At 34.7% G+C, this 22,355-nt stretch overlaps 1 protein-coding gene and 1 long non-coding RNA gene across 3 annotated transcripts; one reads left to right on the top strand and one right to left on the bottom strand.

Annotated features, from left to right (window-relative positions):
- Positions 1 to 36: 36 nt before the first annotated feature.
- On the top strand, positions 37 to 21,813 carry LOC143084022 (secretion-regulating guanine nucleotide exchange factor-like). 2 transcript variants are annotated; one of them, XM_076260432.1, is made up of 10 exons: positions 37 to 178; positions 3,535 to 3,670; positions 5,658 to 5,813; positions 6,247 to 6,332; positions 7,773 to 7,848; positions 9,309 to 9,380; positions 18,185 to 18,259; positions 19,171 to 19,323; positions 21,070 to 21,216; positions 21,620 to 21,813. In XM_076260432.1, exons 1-10 carry the CDS (start codon positions 65 to 67, stop codon positions 21,784 to 21,786), a joined length of 1,182 nt encoding a protein of 393 aa, XP_076116547.1. In that variant the 5' UTR covers positions 37 to 64; the 3' UTR covers positions 21,787 to 21,813. The 2 variants fall into 2 exon arrangements, with proteins under 2 accessions (XP_076116547.1, XP_076116548.1); XM_076260433.1 differs by lacking the exon at positions 37 to 178 and adding an exon at positions 2,485 to 2,503.
- LOC143084023 (uncharacterized) lies at positions 10,202 to 17,534 on the bottom strand. The gene is made up of 2 exons (XR_012980988.1): positions 17,417 to 17,534; positions 10,202 to 16,868 (listed from the first exon to the last, which is right to left on the bottom strand). It is a non-coding gene; the product is annotated as an uncharacterized LOC143084023 (long non-coding RNA).
- Positions 21,814 to 22,355: the final 542 nt, after the last annotated feature.

The raw sequence follows: 22,355 nt of genomic DNA, 5'->3' as shown, positions 1-22,355 counted from the left end.
AGTTTCACCGCTTGATCAGAACAGCTTCACTGGTGTGTGATTGGTCTTTGTAGCCTATCAGGTAATGCTAAGTCACGTGACGTGTGTCAATTTCGCCGAGTTATCAACAACAGAAATGGCTACAGGTGAACCGAGAGCGGTGGGCAGGGCTTTAAATAGCCAACGACTGTTTTCCTGGGTGAGAATGGTTTTCATTCATCAATTCATTCTGCAAATTGTGCATGAATTCTAGAGTTGAGTTGTCGACTGCAAAAAGGGAAATGACATTGTACATTACGAAGAGAAAAGTAAAAAACGAGCACCTGTTCATGAATATAAAAGGGTAAACATTTGCACACAATGTGTATTTCAATGGAAATCCCCGTTACGTCAGAAATCATAAACAGTGACAATAAACCACGTGGTGTGTAACGGTGAATAAAATCATTTTAATAGATAAACAATATCCTCATGTAAACAAACAAATTTAGACCTTTTATTTCAACTAAGACTACTGTTACACACAGGGACTCGGTTAGCAGATTAAAATTTTGTAAATCAATGTTTTTAATTTATTTTTTATTATTTCCTGTCTATTTGCATTACTATATTAACGTATTTAACGTTGCCATCACTATTTCTTTGTTTTCTGGCAATGTGCAGTTTACTATCCATATCCATATACTGAAAAAACCTAAAGGGATCTAAGTCGCCATCTTGAATTGCCTTCCCTACTTTAGATAAAAAATAATTAAAAATATTAATAAATTAATATATACCTTACAACAGCCCTCATTTTCTTCCGAACTTATTCTTCTATCACATGCATATTTTGATTTGTGGATTAACAGAACCCTTACGCAGTTTCAGTTGCATTCGTGTCAGAATATTCAAATTTCCCGGCGAAAGCAACGTATCATTCGGAAACTTCCGGGTTGATGCGTTTACTACAACGATAAGTCCTTATAAACAGACGAGTGCTGTCCCCTAACTTCATACCTACGCCACACCAAGATATCCTTCATATAAATTAAATATCAAACAAAAATGTCTTTGAACAGTTAGTGCATGTATTGTTTCAATATCAGATTATCCTCCTATCCTTCCGCCCATTGAAAATATCAAATGATTGTCCCAAACTATCGGGTTGTATTTCTGAGATCTTCTGACATCGTCCTGATATTTTTCAAATCATGGATTTATGCAGTACAACACTTATATAATCAGAGGAGTATGTATGTATATGGAAAAGGGGCCTACTGATTGAACTTCATACATGCATGTATGATAAGTTAATATACTTTTTCAAAGTATTACTCCAAGTTGACCTACCAACCGGCCCTCCCCCTTTTTTTATATCCGGTACTGTTAGTAAACCTTATAAATCCCATTGAACGTGTCAATATTTTAAGTAACTTCTTCATTTTATTGATGTGTCTACGAAAAAGTCAATGATTTATGTTACCCCGTTTGAAGAAAGGTTCTATTCGTTAACATGCATATATATTGGTTAATAATTTTGCGCTCGATATGTAATAATAAATCAGGGGACAGCACTCGTCTGTTTATAAGGATTTATCGTTGTAGTAAACGCATCAACCTGGAAGTTTCCGAATGATACGTTGCTTTCGCCGGGAAATTTGAATATTCTGACACGAATGCAACTGAAACTGCGTAAGGGTTCTGTTAATCCACAAATCAAAATATGCATGTGATAGAAGAATAATTTCGGAAGAAAATGAGGGCTGTTGTAAGGTATATATTAATTTATTAATATTTTTAATTATTTTTTATCTAAAGTAGGGAAGGCAATTCAAGATGGCGACTTAGATCCCTTTAGGTTTTTTCAGTATATGGATATGGATAGTAAACTGCACATTGCCAGAAAACAAAGAAATAGTGATGGCATCGTTAAATACGTTAATATAGTAATGCAAATAGACAGGAAATAATAAAAAATAAATTAAAAACATTGATTTACAAAATTTTAATCTGCTAACCGAGTCCCTGTGCTGTTACATAGTAGTCGCAGCTTTTAATAAAAGTTAAAAATGAATCAGATGTTATTAAAAAAAAAAGGGGGGGGGATTCAAAATGATCTTCGAAATTTACATTTTTTTTTATTGGATTGAACGTTCAGACTTCTAATATCCTTAATTTGTTTTGTTTTTTATCTGATCATGCTGATGCTTTCCAGGTTTTGAGAGACTGGAAAAATCCCCCCCTCCTTTTTTCCCACTTTTTGTTATGAGTTATAAGACATGACACTTTACAAGGAAGTACAAATGCAACACCTTTACAAATAAAGTACATTGTACTGAAGAACTTTTAAAACAGAAAATTAATTGCAGTGGCGGATCCAGGGGGAGGGTTCTCGGGGTTGGAACCCCCCTTTTTTGGACTATCAATGCATTTTAATTAGGACATATAGTCGAAAACCCCCTCTTTTAATGGCTGGATCCGCCCCTGAATTGATCCTGTTTTCAATTTTTTAGTATTGAAATAGTGTCATCCAGCCAAAATGGTGAGTGCAAGACTATGTATGTGCTTTAAATAGAAAACCTGGAGGCTAACACATTATTAAGTTGATTTGAAAATCTCACTAGAGCTAATATTTATATAGCTAATTTACTAAGGCATGAACCATTTGACTTTTGGGCGGGGGCTGGGTTTTTATAATTAGCCAGATTTTTTTTTTCATGCCAACCAAACAAGAATATATTTTTTTTTTAAATTACCTCATACATGTCATACTTACTATACCCCCCCCCCCCGAAAGTCAAATGGTCCATGCCTTAATAAAATTAGAATCTTGAAAATCACACAACTCTGGCGTCAAAACACAATATTTTATTAAGGAAAGAAGTCCACTGTCATTAATGCCAAACTTTGGACACAAAAAGTTGGATTGAATGATATATAATATTTATATGTTCTTAATTTTTTTTTTTTATATACATGTAGGTAAAAGAACAACCATTTAACTTCAAGGAAAGGGAGGGGGACATGGGGGAGGGGTTATGTTGTTTGTAGAAAAAAAAATTCTGATCCCCAATTTGATGGGAAAAAAATATTCTTGTCAAGCAGATTACAAAAAAAAAAATATAGATTTTCCCCATACCTTATACATGTTATACATGTAGTGTTAAATAAAAAAAAATGATTGATATAGTGTTGATAAGGCCACAATTAAAAATATTTTGGTTTGCCCAAACCCTACCCAAAGGTTGAGACAATGGGTAGGTAGGTAGGCATTTTCTTTTTTTTTTTAAAAAAGAAATTGAAGTATCGGATGTTTATTAGTCTTCGTATTTATCTGAATAAAAAAAACTTCTTCAAATCAGGACAATAAAAGAATTTGAGTAGGCAGCTTTTTTCTGGGTAGGTAGGGTTTGGGCAAACAAACCTATTATTTTTTATGGCCTAAATTAAAAAAAAAAAAAAATTTGGTGGTTTGTGCAATTTTTGTTGTTGTTGACTCAGACAAAAAACATAACCCCCCTCCTGGAAGTTGAATGGCTGTTCCCTAAACAAAAAATGTATTAATCTACACAGGGAGCTAATAGCTATGGACAGCTTGGATTAGGCCATTGTACAGACAAATCAATACCAGAGGAAATAAATCTTTCTGAAGATTTTGGTAATGTTTCATCTGTGAGTGGGGGAGGTGGACATACCCTTGTTCTGACAGGTAATTACTCAAAGAATGCAAAGTAAATATAAACCGTCTTTTGCATCTCCTTTCACTTTAGATTTAAAAACAGACAATGTTAATGTCTTGTGAAATCATGCCCTCCAGATGCCTATTGCTAATGCATGTAATTTCATAAGGATTTAGTATTTTTAATCTGTCCATGAGGGTGTTGATTGGGGTTTACAGAAAAGAAAATAATGGGCAATAAATATCATGAATATGAATATTAGAGAAAATTAGACCAAACAAATAAATCAAGAGAATAATGAGGTGCTAAAATAAAGAGGATAATGGACAAAAAGTATAAAGCAGAGGCAGTGTTAGGTGGGAGGGGACCAAGGCCCAGCTTTTGTTGGAAAAATTTGGTTGATTATACATATATAGGGAATCACTGAAGCATGATTTGAGCGGGGTTCCCACTTACATGTCTTAGACAGTCAGTGGGCCCTCACTTATGAAAATTTCTGGATTCACCACTGAAAACCGAAAAGAGAAAAATGGCCTAATACAGAATTTAAAGACCCTCATCCTGATGACCCTTGTCCACTTTTGGAGTACACATGTCATTTCTTTTCTGATACCACAGAAATCAGAGGCGGATTAAGGGGGGGGGGGCAGGGGGCTTATATAGGGAATCACTGAAGCGTGACTGGAGCGAGCCCCCTCTTAGGTCAGTCAGTGGGCCCCCACTTATGAAAATTTCTGGATCCGCCACTGGTTCGTAATTAGTTTTTCTTGCAGAGTAGTTGTTGTTGAAAACTCCATTAGAAATTTGAAGATCATTTTTGGAATAAGGGAAAGGGGGAGGTGAAAAAAATTGGTGGGGTTCAATTTTTCTTATTTCAGATTTCAGAAATGAAAAGCAAAATTTCTTGAAATATCAAAGGATTAATATTCAACAGCATAGTGATTTGCTCAAAAGCAAAAAAAATATTTAAAGTTCATTAGGCCACATTCATTCTGTGTCAGAAACCTTTGCTGTGTCAACTATTTAATCACAATCCAAATTCAGAGCTGTATCCAGTTTGAATGTTATGTCCATACTAGCCCAACTGTTCAGGGTTTCGACCTCTGCGGTCGTATAAAGCTGTGCCCTGTGGAGCATCTGGTTTTATATATATACACACATTGTATAATAGGGGCCTCCGTGGCCAAGTGGTCTAGTAGTTACTACTGTTATCACTAGCCAGTCAACACTGAGATTATGAGTCCAAACCTCGCTCGTGCAGGTGCATTCGACTCCAATCTTAATTACTAGGATTGTCAGTTTTCCTATCGAAGGTCAGTGGTTTTCTCTGGGCACTCAGGCTTCCTCCACCATTAAAAACTGGCCACCAAGAAATAGCACAAAAGCGGTGCTTAAAAGTGGTGTTAAAACACCAAAATTCAATCAATCACATTGTATAATAAGCAAGTCTAAAAGGGTACAACATCACCAAAAACTGGAGTAAAATTATAAACAAATATTAAATATTTTGGTTAACTAATATATATATATATATCTTTCATCAGTAAGCTGTCAAATGATTCCCATCTTGACATGTGATAGTTATTGTCATGATTGTTAATTAACAATTTGTTAAACTGAAAATTTAAAAAAGAAGATGTGGTATGATTGCCAATGAGACAACTGTCCAAAAGAGACCAAAAAGGACACAAACATTAACAACTATAGGTCATGGTATGGCCTTCAACAATGAGCAAAGCCCATACCGCATTGCATGAAAACTTATGGCCTTATTTATATAAAAAACAAACGAAAAAAAATATGCAACACATAAACAAACGACATCCACTGAATTACAGGCTTCTTACTTTGGACAGGCACATACAAAAACATCGTGGTATACAGGTCTTAATTGAAAACTACGTTCAAACCTATGTTTGCGATGGATAAAAACCTCAATTTTTATACGTGTGCATGTAAAACAAATTTCGTTTTATATATATGTATAAATATACATGTATACAGTATTTATTTTAGATAATGGAAAATTGTTTGTGTGTGGTTCAAATGACAAAGGTCAACTAGGATTAGGATCAACAGAAGACCAAACAGTGCTGACACCTGTTGGATCAATTGAAAGGGAAATAATAACTAAAGTCGTTGGTGGCTGGGACTTTACTATAATGTTAAATGGTAAATCACAAAGCTTATCAGTTAAAAGTACTTGTAACAATAGGTATAGGAAGATGTGGTATGTGTGCCAATGAGACAACTCTCCATCCAAGTAACAATTTATAAAAGTAAAAAAATATAGGTCACACTGAACATGCTTGAATATGATATATTGATGATATGATAGACCATTAAAAAACTATCTATTTAGGTGTAGGAAGTCTTTATTTTGCTCAAATTATTTCACATCAAGTTTTATTGTAAGATTGATTCTAACATGTTCAACAACTAAGAGGAAACAACTAAACTTCCAATGATTTAAGGGTGGGAATTTTGAGGATTACAAGATATGGTAGGTAGGGCATGTAAAACACATTTTTCCCTATTACTTTTATTAACCAGATGACAAAATCCATACCAGTATATAATGCTGAAGGGTAAAATTTTATTTCAGATAAAGGAATAATTTACGTAACAGGATCCAATAAATTTAACCAATTGGGATTACCAGATATCACAGAGAAATATATCACTACTCCAGTAAGTCAACATCCTTATTATGGACATGCATGTTACTATAGTTCTGAGAGTTTACAAATTGACAACTATTAAGAGTTTTAAAAAAAAAAATCAATTATAAAATAAGAAATGACTGGAACATGTTCTGCTGTTGTTTTTTATTTGGTCGGGTTGTTGTCTCTTTGACACATTCCCCATTTCCATTCTAAATTTTATCTCTTGCTTAAAACTACATGTTAATTAAAACCAGGATGAAGTAACAAGGGAAAGCTATCTTGTACATGGTGTGATCAATTAGGTACAACAAGAGTTACCTCCCATTGTATGCCATGGTAAATTTATCTGTCCAAATCCTTTAAAAAAACAATAATATTATGTTTAACAGAAAAAGCTTGGAGATATATATTCCATATAAAATCAAGAATGGAAATGGGGAATGTGTCAAAGAGACAACAACCCATGCAACCATAGAGCAGACACAGCAAAAGGCCACCAATGGGTCTTTAATGCAGCGAGAAACTCCCATAATTTCATTGATATACAGGTGTTAAGAGAGGATAACAGAAGCCAGAAAAGGTACTTTCATTATTAAAATGCGTACATCAAAACATGCTCCATACATATATGTGTGTATATGTAAAAATACACTTTTACCCAGGACTATATTTCTGAATGTTGAAAATCTGAATTTGGAAACAAAGTAAATTTATGAAAAATGAGCTATAAACTTTATGTTGTACACCAGTCATCCAGTCAATCCAGTCAATCTAATTAAAATTAAATCTCTCACGCAGCGACCAAGCATTAAAAAATGAGCGAGTGAGAGATTTAATTTTAATTAGATTGGTCATCCAGTCCAAAGTTAGGGGGAGGTTTTGGCACCAGCAAACATTTTCAAACAGGTCACATTCTGTACATGCCTGTTCAAAGTCAGGAGCCTGTATTTCGGCGGTTGTTTGTTGTTTTGTACACAAATCAGGCTGTTAATTTTATTATTTGAACTGTTTTCCCTTTGTCATTTCAAGGCCTTTTATAGGGGGTCTCATTGGGGGGTTCCGATCCCGGATCCCTCTTACTGTTTTTTCAGATTCCCGTATCCCGCTTACACTATGTACGTAAGCAATTCTCATTTTTTTGTCATTTCCTGGGTCCTGCAAGACCTCATTTCCTGTTTTCACGACACAATAATTTGACTTTCACGTGTCACGCTTACAAAAAATCGACAATCCCGCATCAAGCTTAGACCCCAATGAGACCCACTTTATAGAGCTCGCTTTACTTTTACTATGTGGTATTTGTTTTGCTTATTATTGATGGTTGCCATTAGTTGTTAACCTGAATGTGATTTGAATAGATTTGTCCTATTCGACTCGTACCACATCTTTTTATTCATATTAACAGTTGGGTTAAAAAGTTAATATATTTACAAAATGTACATGTACAATAAATCTTTATTTACAGGTAAGAATGTTTTTACCAGGGAATCCTAAAGTCACTGAAATAGAAGCTGGATTACGTCATGGTATTGCTTTAACAGGTATATAATTAAATTATGAAGCCATTATATTAAAAGCAATAATTATCCCATTTGAAATTGCAAAAACTAAATAAGTAAACAAATTAGCAACGTTTGTTTTTAATCTTCTGGTGGGTTTTACCCCTACTGTAAAATGATCAACGTGACTTCAGTGTCTTGCTGGGGAATTATTATTGGCAAGCCAAATCACCATATCATGAATGTGAGTTTTTACATATAACTGACAAAACAGTGACATAGATTTTACAAGCCAGATTTTTTTTGCCATATAATACCTGCTTGTGTTCCTGTACCACCTATGCATACCAGTAACATAGTGGATATCCAAAAACTACCACCTCACCTGATTTTTGCTTCTTTTCAGGTTTGAAAATTTGATTGGGTTACTTTGGGGGGGGGGGGGGGGAGTCCTGATCCCGCAATCCTGGGCTTAAAAACATGGAATCCTGAAGTCCAAAATTTAAAGAAATTTAAATCCAGACATCACGACATTCGAAAAAGAATTCCTGAATACCGAAATTCCGAGCTTAAAATCATAGATCCCAGAGTCCTAATAAAGGTCCTATCCCCCTTTATTTCCAGTGATGGTAATTATCTTATACACGTATTCAATAAAATGTTGTTAATTTTTTTGTTGTAATATTAGATTGGATAAAACTTTACTCATGCTTAATATCTTTTTATTTGAAATAAGGATACATTCTGCACAATTTTTCAAAAAAAGCCAATGTAATAAAGACTAATAGATGAAATAGAATGGTGGTATTATTCCTACAATAATGAAAAACCTTTCAGTTGAACTTTAGTTGATAGTTGTCTGATCATTGACATTATTTGTTTAAAGGAAGATAACTCCAACTCAAATTCATAAATGTATTTTTAATCCACTTTATTGCAAAATGAAAGCAATCTTTACACTCAGAACTCACAAGCACTTTGATTTATGAATGGAAAATTTTTATGAATTTTATAGTGATGTTACATGTCAGTTTGGTATGGCCAAGAAGTTTTGTAAAGTTAACATACTTTTAAGAGAGTTATCTCTCGTTAACCAGTCTTTGGGTTATTTGTATCGCAGATTGCATTCTGTATTTGTATTATATCTTGATTTATTCTAACCAATCCATGTAGATGTGTTTTGAAGAATATAATTTGATTAACTTGAACATTAGTTTATTATCTAAGCCAGAGTAGAGCATTAAATGGTGGAGGACCCAGATTTTAAGTTAAATCATTCACACACAATACTTAAAACAAAACAACATCTATTAGCAAAATCCTGGGAAGTTATAATCCCCATCATGTAGACAACCACGTGGTCGAGCAATGTGTCAAATTATTTGCAGATACATTGTACTGAACAGGTAACACTCAGAACTCACAAGTGCTTCGATTTATGGATGGAAAATCATGGAATATTTGTATGAATTTTATAGTGAAATCTATCAAATTATTTGCAGATACTGGACAGGTATATATCTGGGGGAGTAGAAAGTCAAGTAAAGACAAAATTGGTGCAGTACCTACCATCGGTAAGCAAAGGTAAAATATACATGTTCTAATCAGATCACATCTTGTTACTTTTTGACATGTATAGACCAATTTATATACTTTGGATTCATTTAATTTTCGTGGGTACCAATTTCGTTGATTGAGGAAAACTTGCATTTTCATGGATATTTAATGGTTTTTGCAAAGTCTGTATATATTCCTTTTAGACATATGTACGTCGTTGAACATTTAAATTTGTGGTTCCCCTGTACCAACGAAGTCCACAAAATTTGGTATCGAACAAACATTAATAAATCCACAGAAATAGGAATTGATTGTTGACTTGTTATTCAATTGTAAGCTGCTTCATCGATAAAGGCAAAAATGATTTTAAAAGTTCAACAAATACAACTTTAATTTTTTTTTTGTGTATGAAATCAAGTATCAACACCATATCATATGATTCTAAACCAAAAAAGAATGTATTAAATTTGAAAGCATTTATCTCTTCTATCACCAATATATAATAGTAAAATCTGTTTGTCAGAATAGTTTTCCAATTCGCCTGTAATGTCAAAGATAAGCTGAACCTGAGTTGTTACTATCTTTTATTTCAGACCTCCAGAGAGGGTAAAAAACTGAAAATATACAAAAATGAATCTAATAAACACAATGTTCACAATCAACAATTTTTCACAAAAAAATTGGACAATTAGTGTAAACAATGTTCTCCATACATTGAAAAATATGTCTATCTTATGAAACAACAAAAAATGATCTAAAAATGCCATAAAATTACATTTTGAATAACAAAATTATAACACGAAAAGCGTTCCATACACATACTGTTTTAAGAAAAAACGTACGCCAAAATATATGGCTCTAATGGCGTTCCATACAAAAACTATTTTGACAAACTGACGGAGTGAAATCAAAAATCGCAAATTAAGAAGCTCAAATTGACTAGGAATTGTGTATAATAAATGTGGGAATAAAAATAATCATCAAATAAACATCGGAATGCTTAATTTAACATGTAAAATACGAAATAAGTGTGACGCGAGATATGACTCCTGAGAATCGTTTGAAATCACAATTTAAATCAAAAGGGCTGACCTTAGACTTTAAATACGTAAATCGGACATACAAATAAAGGTTATAAACTTCAGTTTAACAGAAAACTCACCCTGTGGAGGGTTGAATACCATAAAAAAAAGTTTGTTTGGCTTTGCCGCTGTTGCCGATTGGCAGACATCATAATAAAATTCAACATAATGACGGAACAGATCCGTAAAATTCCGGAGTGTGACATTACACTCCCCCTCTGATTTCAAACAGAAATCACCAGTTTATAAACAAATTTGAAATAACATGAACAAATTATCAATGCAAAATGTTATAACTGTTATTAAATGTTCTGACTATTTGAAGATTCAACAAGTTAAAATTATAATCATTAGTCACATGTGGAACTAAAAGAAAGTGAAATACACTTTCTTTTAGTTCCACATGCTCTACCAACATTACTAGTTCGTTGATTGGTCTAACATAACTAACCGGTTTCCCATCACGCACAACACGAATTTGAACCTTTCTGATTTTCTGATCAGAACTAGGGAATGTCTTTTCAACAATTGCGACTGGCCAATAGTTGCGAGCACATTCATTATCTCTTAAAAGTACTAAATCGCCTTCCTTCATATTACTGTTTCCATGAGTCCATTTTTGTCGAGTTTGTAGACGGTTTAAATATTCGTTACGCCAGCGGTTCCAAAACTCTTCTGCTAGAAACTGAGTGTGCTTCCATTGAGATTTCAACATGTCTTTCTTTTCAAACGTTTGGAAAGAAACATTGTCCTGATTTGTTTTATGTGTTAGAAGCATTGCCGGACAAAGAACGCATGGTGATTCTGGGTCCGTTGACACTGGAACCAAGGGTCTTGCATTCACTATTGCTGTTACCTCCGATAACAAGGTAGTTAGAACTTCATGCGTAAGATTTTTCGAACCTTCCCGTAATAACATTGAATCGAGAATCTTACGTGAAACACCAATCATCCTTTCCCACACTCCTCCCATGTGGGAAGCGTGTGGAGGATTAAATTGCCACAAGACGTCATTTTTTGAGAGAAAACTTTTCACAGTGTCTTTTTCAACAAATTCAGTGATCATATTTAACTCTTTTGAACTGCCAACAAAATTCGTTCCCCTATCTGAACGGAACTGTTTAACTTCACCCCTTAAGGCAATGAAACGTCGCAACGCATTTATAAATGAAGCACTGCTGAGCTCCTCTATGACCTCTATATGAATTGCTCTACTGACGAGGCACGTAAACATAAGTGCCCATCTTTTCTGATTAGCTTGTATTCCACGAGTGCGTCTATAAGCTATGGGCCATGGGCCAAAAGTATCAACACCGACGAATGTAAATGGCGGTGATGGTTTTAATCTGTCCTGAGGCAAATCTGCCATTTGCTGCCAACCAAAACAACCACGAAGCTTACGACATATCACACATTTATGCAGCACTGAAGAAACTAAACGACGACTGCCTAAAATCCAAAAACCTGCTGTACGGATAGCACCATCTGTGAGGCTTCTGCCTTGATGAGCCACTTTTTCATGGAAGTGTCGAACTATAAGTAATGATATATGGTTATGTTTTGGTAAGATAATAGGATGTTTTGAAAGATCTGAACAATCTTTGTAGTTTCGTAAGCGACCAACAACTCTTAAGGTATCATCAACATCAAGTATTGGAGATAGTTGCGAGAGAGAACTGTTGTTATGTAACGATGTTCCATGTTTGATACTGTCTATTTCGTCTCTATAATTTTCCATTTGAACCTCATGAATTATGAATTGTTGAGCTTGTTTCAAAGCATCTGGTTGTTTGTATGCATCTAAATGTTCAGGTTTATCGTTATGATGTGCTCGATTTCTAACACGTTGTTTCAATAAGGAAATTGCTCTGACTAAAGTTCTCCATTCTGAAAACTTTGAAAATCTATGTGTGCCTAATCTATGTACATTATTTTGATCTACAGTTTGTGTTTTAGCTACTTGCACCTCTGGGCGAATCTCCTTGTCACTATCAGCATCAACCAACTGATGTGGACCGTTATCTGTATTTTCAAGGGATATGTCATAAAGAAATGCTGGTCCCTTTATCCATAAACTATTTGATAACTCTGCAGGGTTAATCCCTCGTGTTGCAATATCTGCTGGATTATTTTCAGTTGAAACATGACTCCATCGTTTTGGATCACAAGAGACTCGAATTCGTCGCACTCGGTTTCCAACGTATACATGAAACCTCTTTGACTCATTTGTCAAGTAACCTAACACTATTTTGCTGTCTGAGTAAAAGTACATTTCACTTTGATCTATACCTAAATGCTCTTTGACAAGATCTGATAATTCTGCGGCAAGAATAGAAGCGCACAGTTCTAATCGAGGAATAGTATTCCCATGTGAAGGCGCAACCTTCGCTTTTCCCAATAAAAAACTAACTGTTACATGGTGTGAGTCAATTAATCTCAAATAAGCCACTGCACCTATTGCCTCTTTTGAAGCATCACAAAAGATATGAACTTCTCTGTTCGAAGCTTCTGCATATGAGATGTCACTATACATACGCGGAATACAGCATTGTTCAAGATCAGGTAACGTATTAATCCACTGCTTCCATGGATGTAGGTAAGTATCAGGTAATGGTTCATCCCATTCAGTGTGTCCTAGTGAAGTCATCATATCACGTAAGAGAAGTTTACCACGAACTGAAACAGGGGCTGTGAAGCCAATCGGATCAAACAGTGAATTGATCGTTGATAATACACCACGCTTGCTAAATGGCTTGATGTCATGCGCTACTTGAAAGGTAAAACAGTCATTGTTAATATCCCAAGCCATACCTAGGCTTCTTTGCAAAGGTAAGCAGTCATTTTCAAATTTCAGATCTTTGAGATTTTTAGCCAGATCATCAACGGGAAACTGGCTTAACAAATGTTTGCTATTTGAGGCTATTTTATGTAACCTAAGATTACCACCACTTGACAATGCACTATGTGTTCTCTTAACTAAATCAACAGCTGTCTCAACATTTTGACACGACAACAGACCATCGTCTACGTAAAAGTTGCGATTTACAAAATCCTTCACATCTTGATCAGCAGTCTCAGCAGATTTTCGAAGTCCATAAGTTGCCACTGACGGCGAGGGACTGTTGCCAAATACGTGAACAGTCATACGGTAATCAATCAATGGTTTTTCTATGTCATTATCAGAATGCCAAATGAAACGAAGGTAATTACGATGTTCTTCACTCACTTTGAAATTATAGAACATTTGTTCGACGTCAGCAGTTACTGCTATAGCCTCTTTTCGAAAACGTAGTAAAATCCCTAACAGGCTGTTTGTGAGGTCTGGTCCTTTTAACAGAACGTTATTTAATGAATGACCATTACACACTGCGGACGCATCAAATACCACTCGGATATTGTCAGGTTTTCTGGGGTGATATACCCCAAACATAGGTAAGTACCAACATTCAGACGATATAGACATTGGTGGCGCTATTTCAGCATGACCGTTTTCGATGATTTTCTGCATGAATTGTATGACATGTTCTCGTTTTGTAGAATTAATTTTCAAGCTGTAATCGAAAGATTTTGCTCTCTTCAAAGCTACTTGTTTGTTGTTTTCTAATATTGGCCGATGCTCACGGAAGGGCAATGGAGCAACCCAACAACCATCTGAATTTTTAACAAAACCTGAATTCATGATCTTCAAGAATGTATCGTCTTCGATTGATGCTCCAATTTTTTCATCGTTATCAGTTGTACGGAAAATGTTTGTACCTACTTGTAATTCTCTTTGGCAAGGTTTAAGAAAAGTAGCACGGCCATTACTCAAAATGGTAGTCTTGTTCACATTAACGAAATCTAGAATGCCAGGCGGATGAGTTTTCCCGAGACACACTTCACCAATTATAGCCCAACCTAAAGGCAGCTTTTGTGCATATGGGAGGTTACCTTTGCCAAGACGCTGATCGAGTACATGGTGTACTGATATCAAATCTCTTCCTATCAAAAGATCAATCTGTGCATGCTCATTGATTTCAGGAATGTAAGGAGCAATGTCTACAAGATGAGGATATTGAATAGCCACATTAGGGGACGCTATTTCCTGTCTATTGTTCGGAATGTCATTACATTCTATGATCGTTGGTAAGTCAAACGCACATGACCCATCTAAAGCTTCTATCACGTAGTCCTTTGCTAAACGTCCAGATGTTGTAAATTTTCCAGCACAAGACGACAAAACATATTCAGTTTCTGGTCCATTATCAGAAAACAAATAAAAGAAGTTGGAAGTGGCCAATGACTTGTTGCTTTGATCATCTATTAAAGAATACATCATGTGTGATTGTTCAGGTTGTCCTTTTGGATACACTCTTACTAACATAAGTTTTGAACATGACTTACTGGTGCCAGATACTTGACCACATATTTGTGTGCATGCTGTTTTAACTTCTCCTGATTCATTCTCCCCCTCGTGAGATTCTGGGGGTTCGTTCTTTCTAATATTTCCTATATCGGTATGTAAAGCAGAAGGGTGTTCCCGGCTTTGACAGACTGAACATTTCAAGAACTCTTTGCAGTCTCTTCTAAGATGGCGCTTAGGCCCACAACAGCGAAAACAAATTCCATTCTTTTTTAAGAACTCCCTTCGTTCTGAAATTGGTTTCATGCGAAATCCTCTACATTCATTCAGTATATGACTTGTTCCATGCACAGGACATACCGAATCTGAAATTTTTACTTTCTCAGCGAATGGTTTCAACAATGAGGTTTCAGTACGTGCACAAGATAACTGATTTCTTGTGTTTCCATAACGATTGTTTGTTGTATTTGTAGTTTTCTGTACTTTGACTTCTCGACAATCCTCAAAGAAAAAACTGGGGTCATTTTTCATTTTTGCAATCCTTTGCAAAAACTGGGTAAATACTGTGAATGGTGGATATACCATGTGGTTCTGAGTCTTATATCTGGTGGCCTCTGTTGTCCATTTTTCTTGGATATTATATGGCAGTTTTGCTATAATAATGTTTACACCAGCTGATGAGTCATAAACACTAAAAATACTTCTATACATGTCATTCTCTTTAACTGCTTCTATTTCTGACACTATATCAAAAAGTTCGAATAAACGTTTGTTGTCTTTATTGCCGATTTTGGCAAAGTTATCAAGTTTCTTACGCAAAGCACTTTCTACAATTTCGGGACTTCCAAATCTGTCTTGAAGTCTAGCCCAAATTCTGGCTACACCTTGAGATGCGTTTCCTGCATTAGCTGCTCGAATGCTCAATGCTTGTTTGCAACTTTCGGGTCCCAACCATTTTACCAATAAGTCTATTTCTTCAGACGGAGTAACGTTTAATTCACGCATTACATTTGTAAAACTTGCTTTCCAAGCTAAGAAATAACCAGGTGTGTCATCATATTTACAGAGCCGTGATAACAACAAGTCCTTTTTAACAATGAATTGTGTAAACTCTCTACAGGCGTCTGTCTGAGTAAATGTGGCAGTAGGCATTTGATTTACTACTGCTGGTTTAAATGTAGGTGCATCAACATTTAAATTTTGAGTTTTAGGCGTATTTGCATTTTGATCGGTTTGTTTTAGTATGAATTCTGCAGTACGTCTTTGCACGTCTTCTTTATTTGGCTCTGAAATAGCACAATCTTCATCAAAATTTTCATTCAAGACTCTGAGTTCACATTCTGCTTCCTCTATATCGCGTTTCACACTTAGAAGTTTCATGTCTGCTTGTATGGCTGTTTGTTTACGCATAAGTTCAACTTCTTCTTGTGCAAATTTTGCTCTGGTCTTTGCGACTTCAACTTTGGCTCTTTGTCGAGAAAGATGTGAGCTTCCTCTTGAACATTTAGATTTTCTATCGTCACCAATATTTGACGGTTCTCTAAATGCGTCCGGTGGTTGAATGATTTCTGTTAATTGTTCACTTTTAATTTTATTTAGTTCTTCCATATCAAAGGTTTGCAACATTGCTTCCAGTTTTTCTATTGCTTTAGAGACTTGCTGTTGTAACGAACTAGCAATCAAATTATGTGAAGATCGTTCACGAGAACTTTCATCACATCGTTGAGAAACCAAATAGTCGTCATATTTGCGAGAAATTTCTTCATATTCCTTAAAATGTTTCACTAGTTCTTGTTTATAAGTACAAGCTAATGGTTTAGTCATATGGGTGTGCTCATGTATATCTCCAAAAATCATGTCTATATATCTATGTTGAATTCGTAGTTTTGAAGTAAACTGTCTTACATTCTCCTCGAACATCAATTGTCCTTCTGGAGTAAGTCTTCTTGCCTCACGAAAAGTTCTTTCTGAATCCATGGTTTTTCTTCCCGATACCGAGGTTTTTTTACTGTAATGTCAAAGATAAGCTGAACCTGAGTTGTTACTATCTTTTATTTCAGACCTCCAGAGAGGGTAAAAAACTGAAAATATACAAAAATGAATCTAATAAACACAATGTTCACAATCAACAATTTTTCACAAAAAAATTGGACAATTAGTGTAAACAATGTTCTCCATACATTGAAAAATATGTCTATCTTATGAAACAACAAAAAATGATCTAAAAATGCCATAAAATTACATTTTGAATAACAAAATTATAACACGAAAAGCGTTCCATACACATACTGTTTTAAGAAAAAACGTACGCCAAAATATATGGCTCTAATGGCGTTCCATACAAAAACTATTTTGACAAACTGACGGAGTGAAATCAAAAATCGCAAATTAAGAAGCTCAAATTGACTAGGAATTGTGTATAATAAATGTGGGAATAAAAATAATCATCAAATAAACATCGGAATGCTTAATTTAACATGTAAAATACGAAATAAGTGTGACGCGAGATATGACTCCTGAGAATCGTTTGAAATCACAATTTAAATCAAAAGGGCTGACCTTAGACTTTAAATACGTAAATCGGACATACAAATAAAGGTTATAAACTTCAGTTTAACAGAAAACTCACCCTGTGGAGGGTTGAATACCATAAAAAAAAGTTTGTTTGGCTTTGCCGCTGTTGCCGATTGGCAGACATCATAATAAAATTCAACATAATGACGGAACAGATCCGTAAAATTCCGGAGTGTGACATTACATCGCCCGTTCAGAATTTGAAGAACTATGGGTAATCTGCTTGTTGTTCACCAAAAGGAAATCAATATTACTTCATTGATTGATTTTCCATTGTAATAGCGTTTTCAACCAATCACAACGTTTTGGTTTACCTTTTTGAAAATATCACCCAGAATGCATTAAATTCTGATCAATAGCATCAGTCATTCAACTTTTGAATATTTTTGCTTCCTACCTCTTTCTTAAATGGTCTTTTATATTTGGATGACAACTAACTTAGAGATAAGAGGGGTTTGGAGGTGTGCTGGTCCTGAAATCCCGGGCTAAAAAACATGACATTCTGAGGTCCCAAATTTAAAGAAATTTAAATCCTGACATCCCGAAATTTGAAAAAGATAATTCCTGAAGGATCAATCCCGAAATCCAGAGCTTAAAAAAACCCGATCCTGACATCCAGAAAAATGTCCTTAACCCCCAACCCCCCTCTCCCTCCCCCTCATTGATGGCTTTTCATGGTGCTCCAAGAGCCTCTAGCTCATAGAAAATGTTGATTTCCATCTATAAAAAACAATGATCACCAGCAAGACAATAAATGCTAGATTTCACTGTAGAATATTCTTACATCTCACTAATGAAGAATATTTTGTTTGCCTTTTGATAGTTCACCTACCTGAAGGCACAAAAGGAATGGTTATCAAGATTACAGCAGGGTCATATTTCTTCTCAGCTTTGACAGGTTAGATACTTTTACCAAGGATTTGTATAGTCTAACTACTGTAAACAAACTTATTTTCACGAGCAATTTATTTTTGCGACTTTCATGAGTAGAAATTAAAAAAAAAACATATAAATCGTCATGAATTTGTTAATCTTGGGTCTTTCCTTACTAAACTTTATCAAGTTAATCAAAAAATTGCGAAATTAAATAGCCGCGAAGTGGTTGAGGAAGGGTAAAATGCGAAATAAAGTATCCCCGAAAATAAGTTAGTTAACAGTATACAAAATATGTACTTTGAAAAAAACCTTGAACCACAAACTGAAAAAAATCATTGGATATACATGTACTTTAATTTCAGAAATTATTGCATGCATATATTATTGCAATTTTGTAATTATACCCCCGCTTTAAAAAAGGGGGGGTATACTGTTTTACCTCTGTCTGTCCTTCCATCAGTCCGTCAGTCAGTCCGTCCGTACCATGAATATTTTTCGTCGCATTTTTCTCAGGAACTACAATACAAGGATTTTTGAAATTTGGTTTCAGGGTTTATCTAAGTCAGCTTTACTGTGTGATGGGTTTTCAGATTGATCACTCGACAACTTCCTGTTTACCGAACACTTGTATGATTTTACACATGATAGCCAAGTTGAAAATTTTCGTCGCATTTTTCTCATTAACTACAATACAAGGATTTCTGAAATTTGGTTTCAGGATTTATATAAGTCAGCTATACTGTGTGATGCGTTTTCAGATTCATCACTCGACAACTTCCTGTTTACCGAACACTTGCATATTTTTACACTATTAATATTATCCACTTGCGGCGGGGTATCATCAGTGAGCAGTAGCTCGCAGTTTCACTTGCTTTAGACTACAATGCTATTTTAATTTTTGCCATATTGAGACAAATCCTGTTTGTATTTTAGATCATGGTGAGATTATAAGTTGGGGTGATAACACTTATGGACAACTGTCAACAGATAAGGTCATACAACAGCCATATTTAGTACCGACCACCTTCTTCAAGGGCAAGGTCACAGACATACAGGCTGGATGGACACATATGCTGGCATTAACAGGTACATTAATCTACCCACAGCAAATAAGGTCCCATCAATATAAGAAGATGTTGGGTTTCTTTTAGTGGGACAGCAATCCAACAACAGAGGATCTAAAGTCGTAATAGAAGATAAGGCCACAGCTATTAAACTTTGATTGCTGGATGCCACATTTATTTTATTTTCCACCAACTTTAGTAAACAATAGTAATATCAATTAGATGAACATTCTGATATTTACACTACAGTTAATTTTATCAAACTTTCTAATACCAGTAAGCTTATGAATCCACAGAACGATTTGATATTTTAACAAAATAGTGATGTATATAATTATATTCAGATTGAAAATTCAATTCTGCAAATTGAATACATTTTTGATACCCTTGATTTTTGTGTGAATGTTCCTCTTAAAGGGGCACTAGCTACGAGATATATAAAAAATCTTAAGTTTGATTTTTCCTGTTCAATCAATAATGAAAGTAAAATAGTGAAATAACAATTCGTTTTTTGCATCCAAAAAGGTTCAATTTTGTCAAATTAAGCTAAGAAACAGTGATAATTAGTAATTCACTTGCAAGTGAATGAGTCGACCTCTTTAAATCTGTATTCATGTGAACTTCAATTTAACCCCTAGCTAGAGATTGACAACGCATGCATTGTAAGTGTACCTGTTATTTAAAGAAAATTGTCAACAATAAAAGTGAAACTACGGTAAATCATTTGATTACTAATTGGATTACTTACACGATTAAAAACAATGAGAAACATATATTTTTAATCTATAAAATAAAATCAAACAGACCTATAAAAATCCAATTGCACATGTTGGTTTAATCTATTCATATTTTTATTTATGTTTACATCGCTTATATGGTCATCTGAGGTCAAATCGATACGTAATAAGATGGCGTCTGGACTAAAATACACACGAAACGAACCTAAATATTATCTTCCCCATGCTCTGTAAACTGTTTATTTTAGACTTTTGATAGTTTGGATAAATGTTTTACATTGTTATAAATCAAATAAGAGAATTTGAGTCAAATCAGTGACCATGAATTTGACAGATAGTGTCCCTTTTAATTATGTGACCTTGAAATAGTTTAGTTGTTATGTTAAGTTGCTGTCTCATTGATGCCTACTGACACCATTTTTGACATGCCTGTGATAAACATCTCAGAATAAGAAACAGGTATATTTTCAGAGGTGTGTAGATCATAAGACTTCATACATTGTATAGTGGTGCCTTATGTTATCAAATGTCCATCTGTTATAGGTCTGTTGTCCTTCACCTCATTTTCATGATTCAGGAACTTCATGAGAAAGGGTTTTTTGTAATGTGAATTTTCTCATATTTATAATGGAATAATTATATTTAGTATATGGGTTCCTTGCAAGATTTACATGTTTGTCAGAAAGGGTTCACCTGACCTTCACCTCAGAAATCAGGGTTATAGTGACATGGGTAGGTCTTTCTATGACTCTGTGTAACCATGGGTCAACTTTATTTTATTATTGTGAGGTGTACATGTTTTGCTGGCTTGGTTCATCTGACCATGACCTTTTTTTCATGGATCATTATAATGCTTTTTCTGCATTGCCACACTTGCATGTATATCTGGATCAAAATTCCAGCTGATCAAAACTTTAGATAATATTGAAAATGTGAAATTGGGGACCATTTTTGGGAGGGGACTTGTATGGGGATGTGATGTCTGTTAGCTTTAGATTCGTTCATTGTGTTTCATTGTCCTTATATTTCAGATCAAAAGAAGATTTACAGTTGGGGAAGGGGAAACTATGGACAGCTAGGTAGAGCAGTTGACCTTGACCTGTCACCACAAGTAATTGGTTGCCATGACAACATAAAATGTGTACGGTGTGGATCAGAACACAATCTTGCATTAACAGGTTTCTATCAAGTGTTTAATACAGTTTTTATGTACCATTTATGGACATTATGTTTTCTGGTCTGTGCACTCGTTTGTTTGTCCGTTCATTTGTTCCTTCCCCTCAATTGGTAATTTTAAGAAAATTTTGCAGCTTTTGGTTATTATCTTCAATATTATTATAGATAGATATAAACTTTAAACAGCAATTATGTATTGCAAAGTAAGACCTACAAATAAGTCAACATGACCAAAATGGTCAATAGATCCCTTAAAGAGTTATTGCCCAATATAGTAAATTTTTAACAATTTCATAATTTTGACATGAATCCATCTTTGTCCTTTGTTTAATATGCACATAGACCAAGGTGAGTGACACAGGCTCTTTAGAGCCTCTTGTTTATATGTGTATTGTATAATTTCAGATAAAGGGAGACTACTAACATGGGGATGGAATGAGCATGGATTATGTGGGAATGGAAATGAAGACAATGTGATGACTCCTTCTCTGGTGGACAAATTAAATGGTCACATGATTAAAACTATTGGATGTGGTGCTGGACATTCATTTGTATTAGTTTATCCAACATGATGTAAAATAAAGATGGCTTTTAAATTATTTATGTAGTTGGGTTGCTGACTTATTCATATGTATTGAAACTTCTCTATTCGTTCATTTTCTATTTTGTTTTGTAGTTTTGACACTGATTTTGACTTATTTTTATCCCTTCAACAGTTCGTCCATCTGTCCTGCTTCAGGTTAAGGTTTTTAGTTTCTTAAGGTAGTTTTTGATGTAGTTGAAGTCCAATCAATTTGAAACTCAGTACACATGTTCACTATGATATGATCTTTCTAATTGTAATGCCAAATTAGAGATTTTACCCCAATTTCACAGTCCACTGAACTTAGAAAATGATAGGGTCAGTGGAGCATCTGTGTACATCTGTTAGACACATTCTTGTTTATATACAAATTTGACTTGATTTTTTTTAATATAGTATGTCAACTTTCCAACTTGGCAAGATTTCTGACAAAAATATCATCTCAGTTCATGTACTAGAATGTTTAGGTACTTAAATTAGGCCATTTGGGGTCAAATTCAAATTATGATCACTTAGGTCACAAAACCAAAGGAAATAGTTTAGAATTGCTTTTCCTTT

The sequence above is a fragment of the Mytilus galloprovincialis genome, chromosome 7, assembly GCF_965363235.1.
Source record: "Mytilus galloprovincialis chromosome 7, xbMytGall1.hap1.1, whole genome shotgun sequence".
NCBI classification, from domain to species: domain Eukaryota; kingdom Metazoa; phylum Mollusca; class Bivalvia; order Mytilida; family Mytilidae; genus Mytilus; species Mytilus galloprovincialis.
This window is presented reverse-complemented; position numbering and strand designations above follow the sequence as displayed.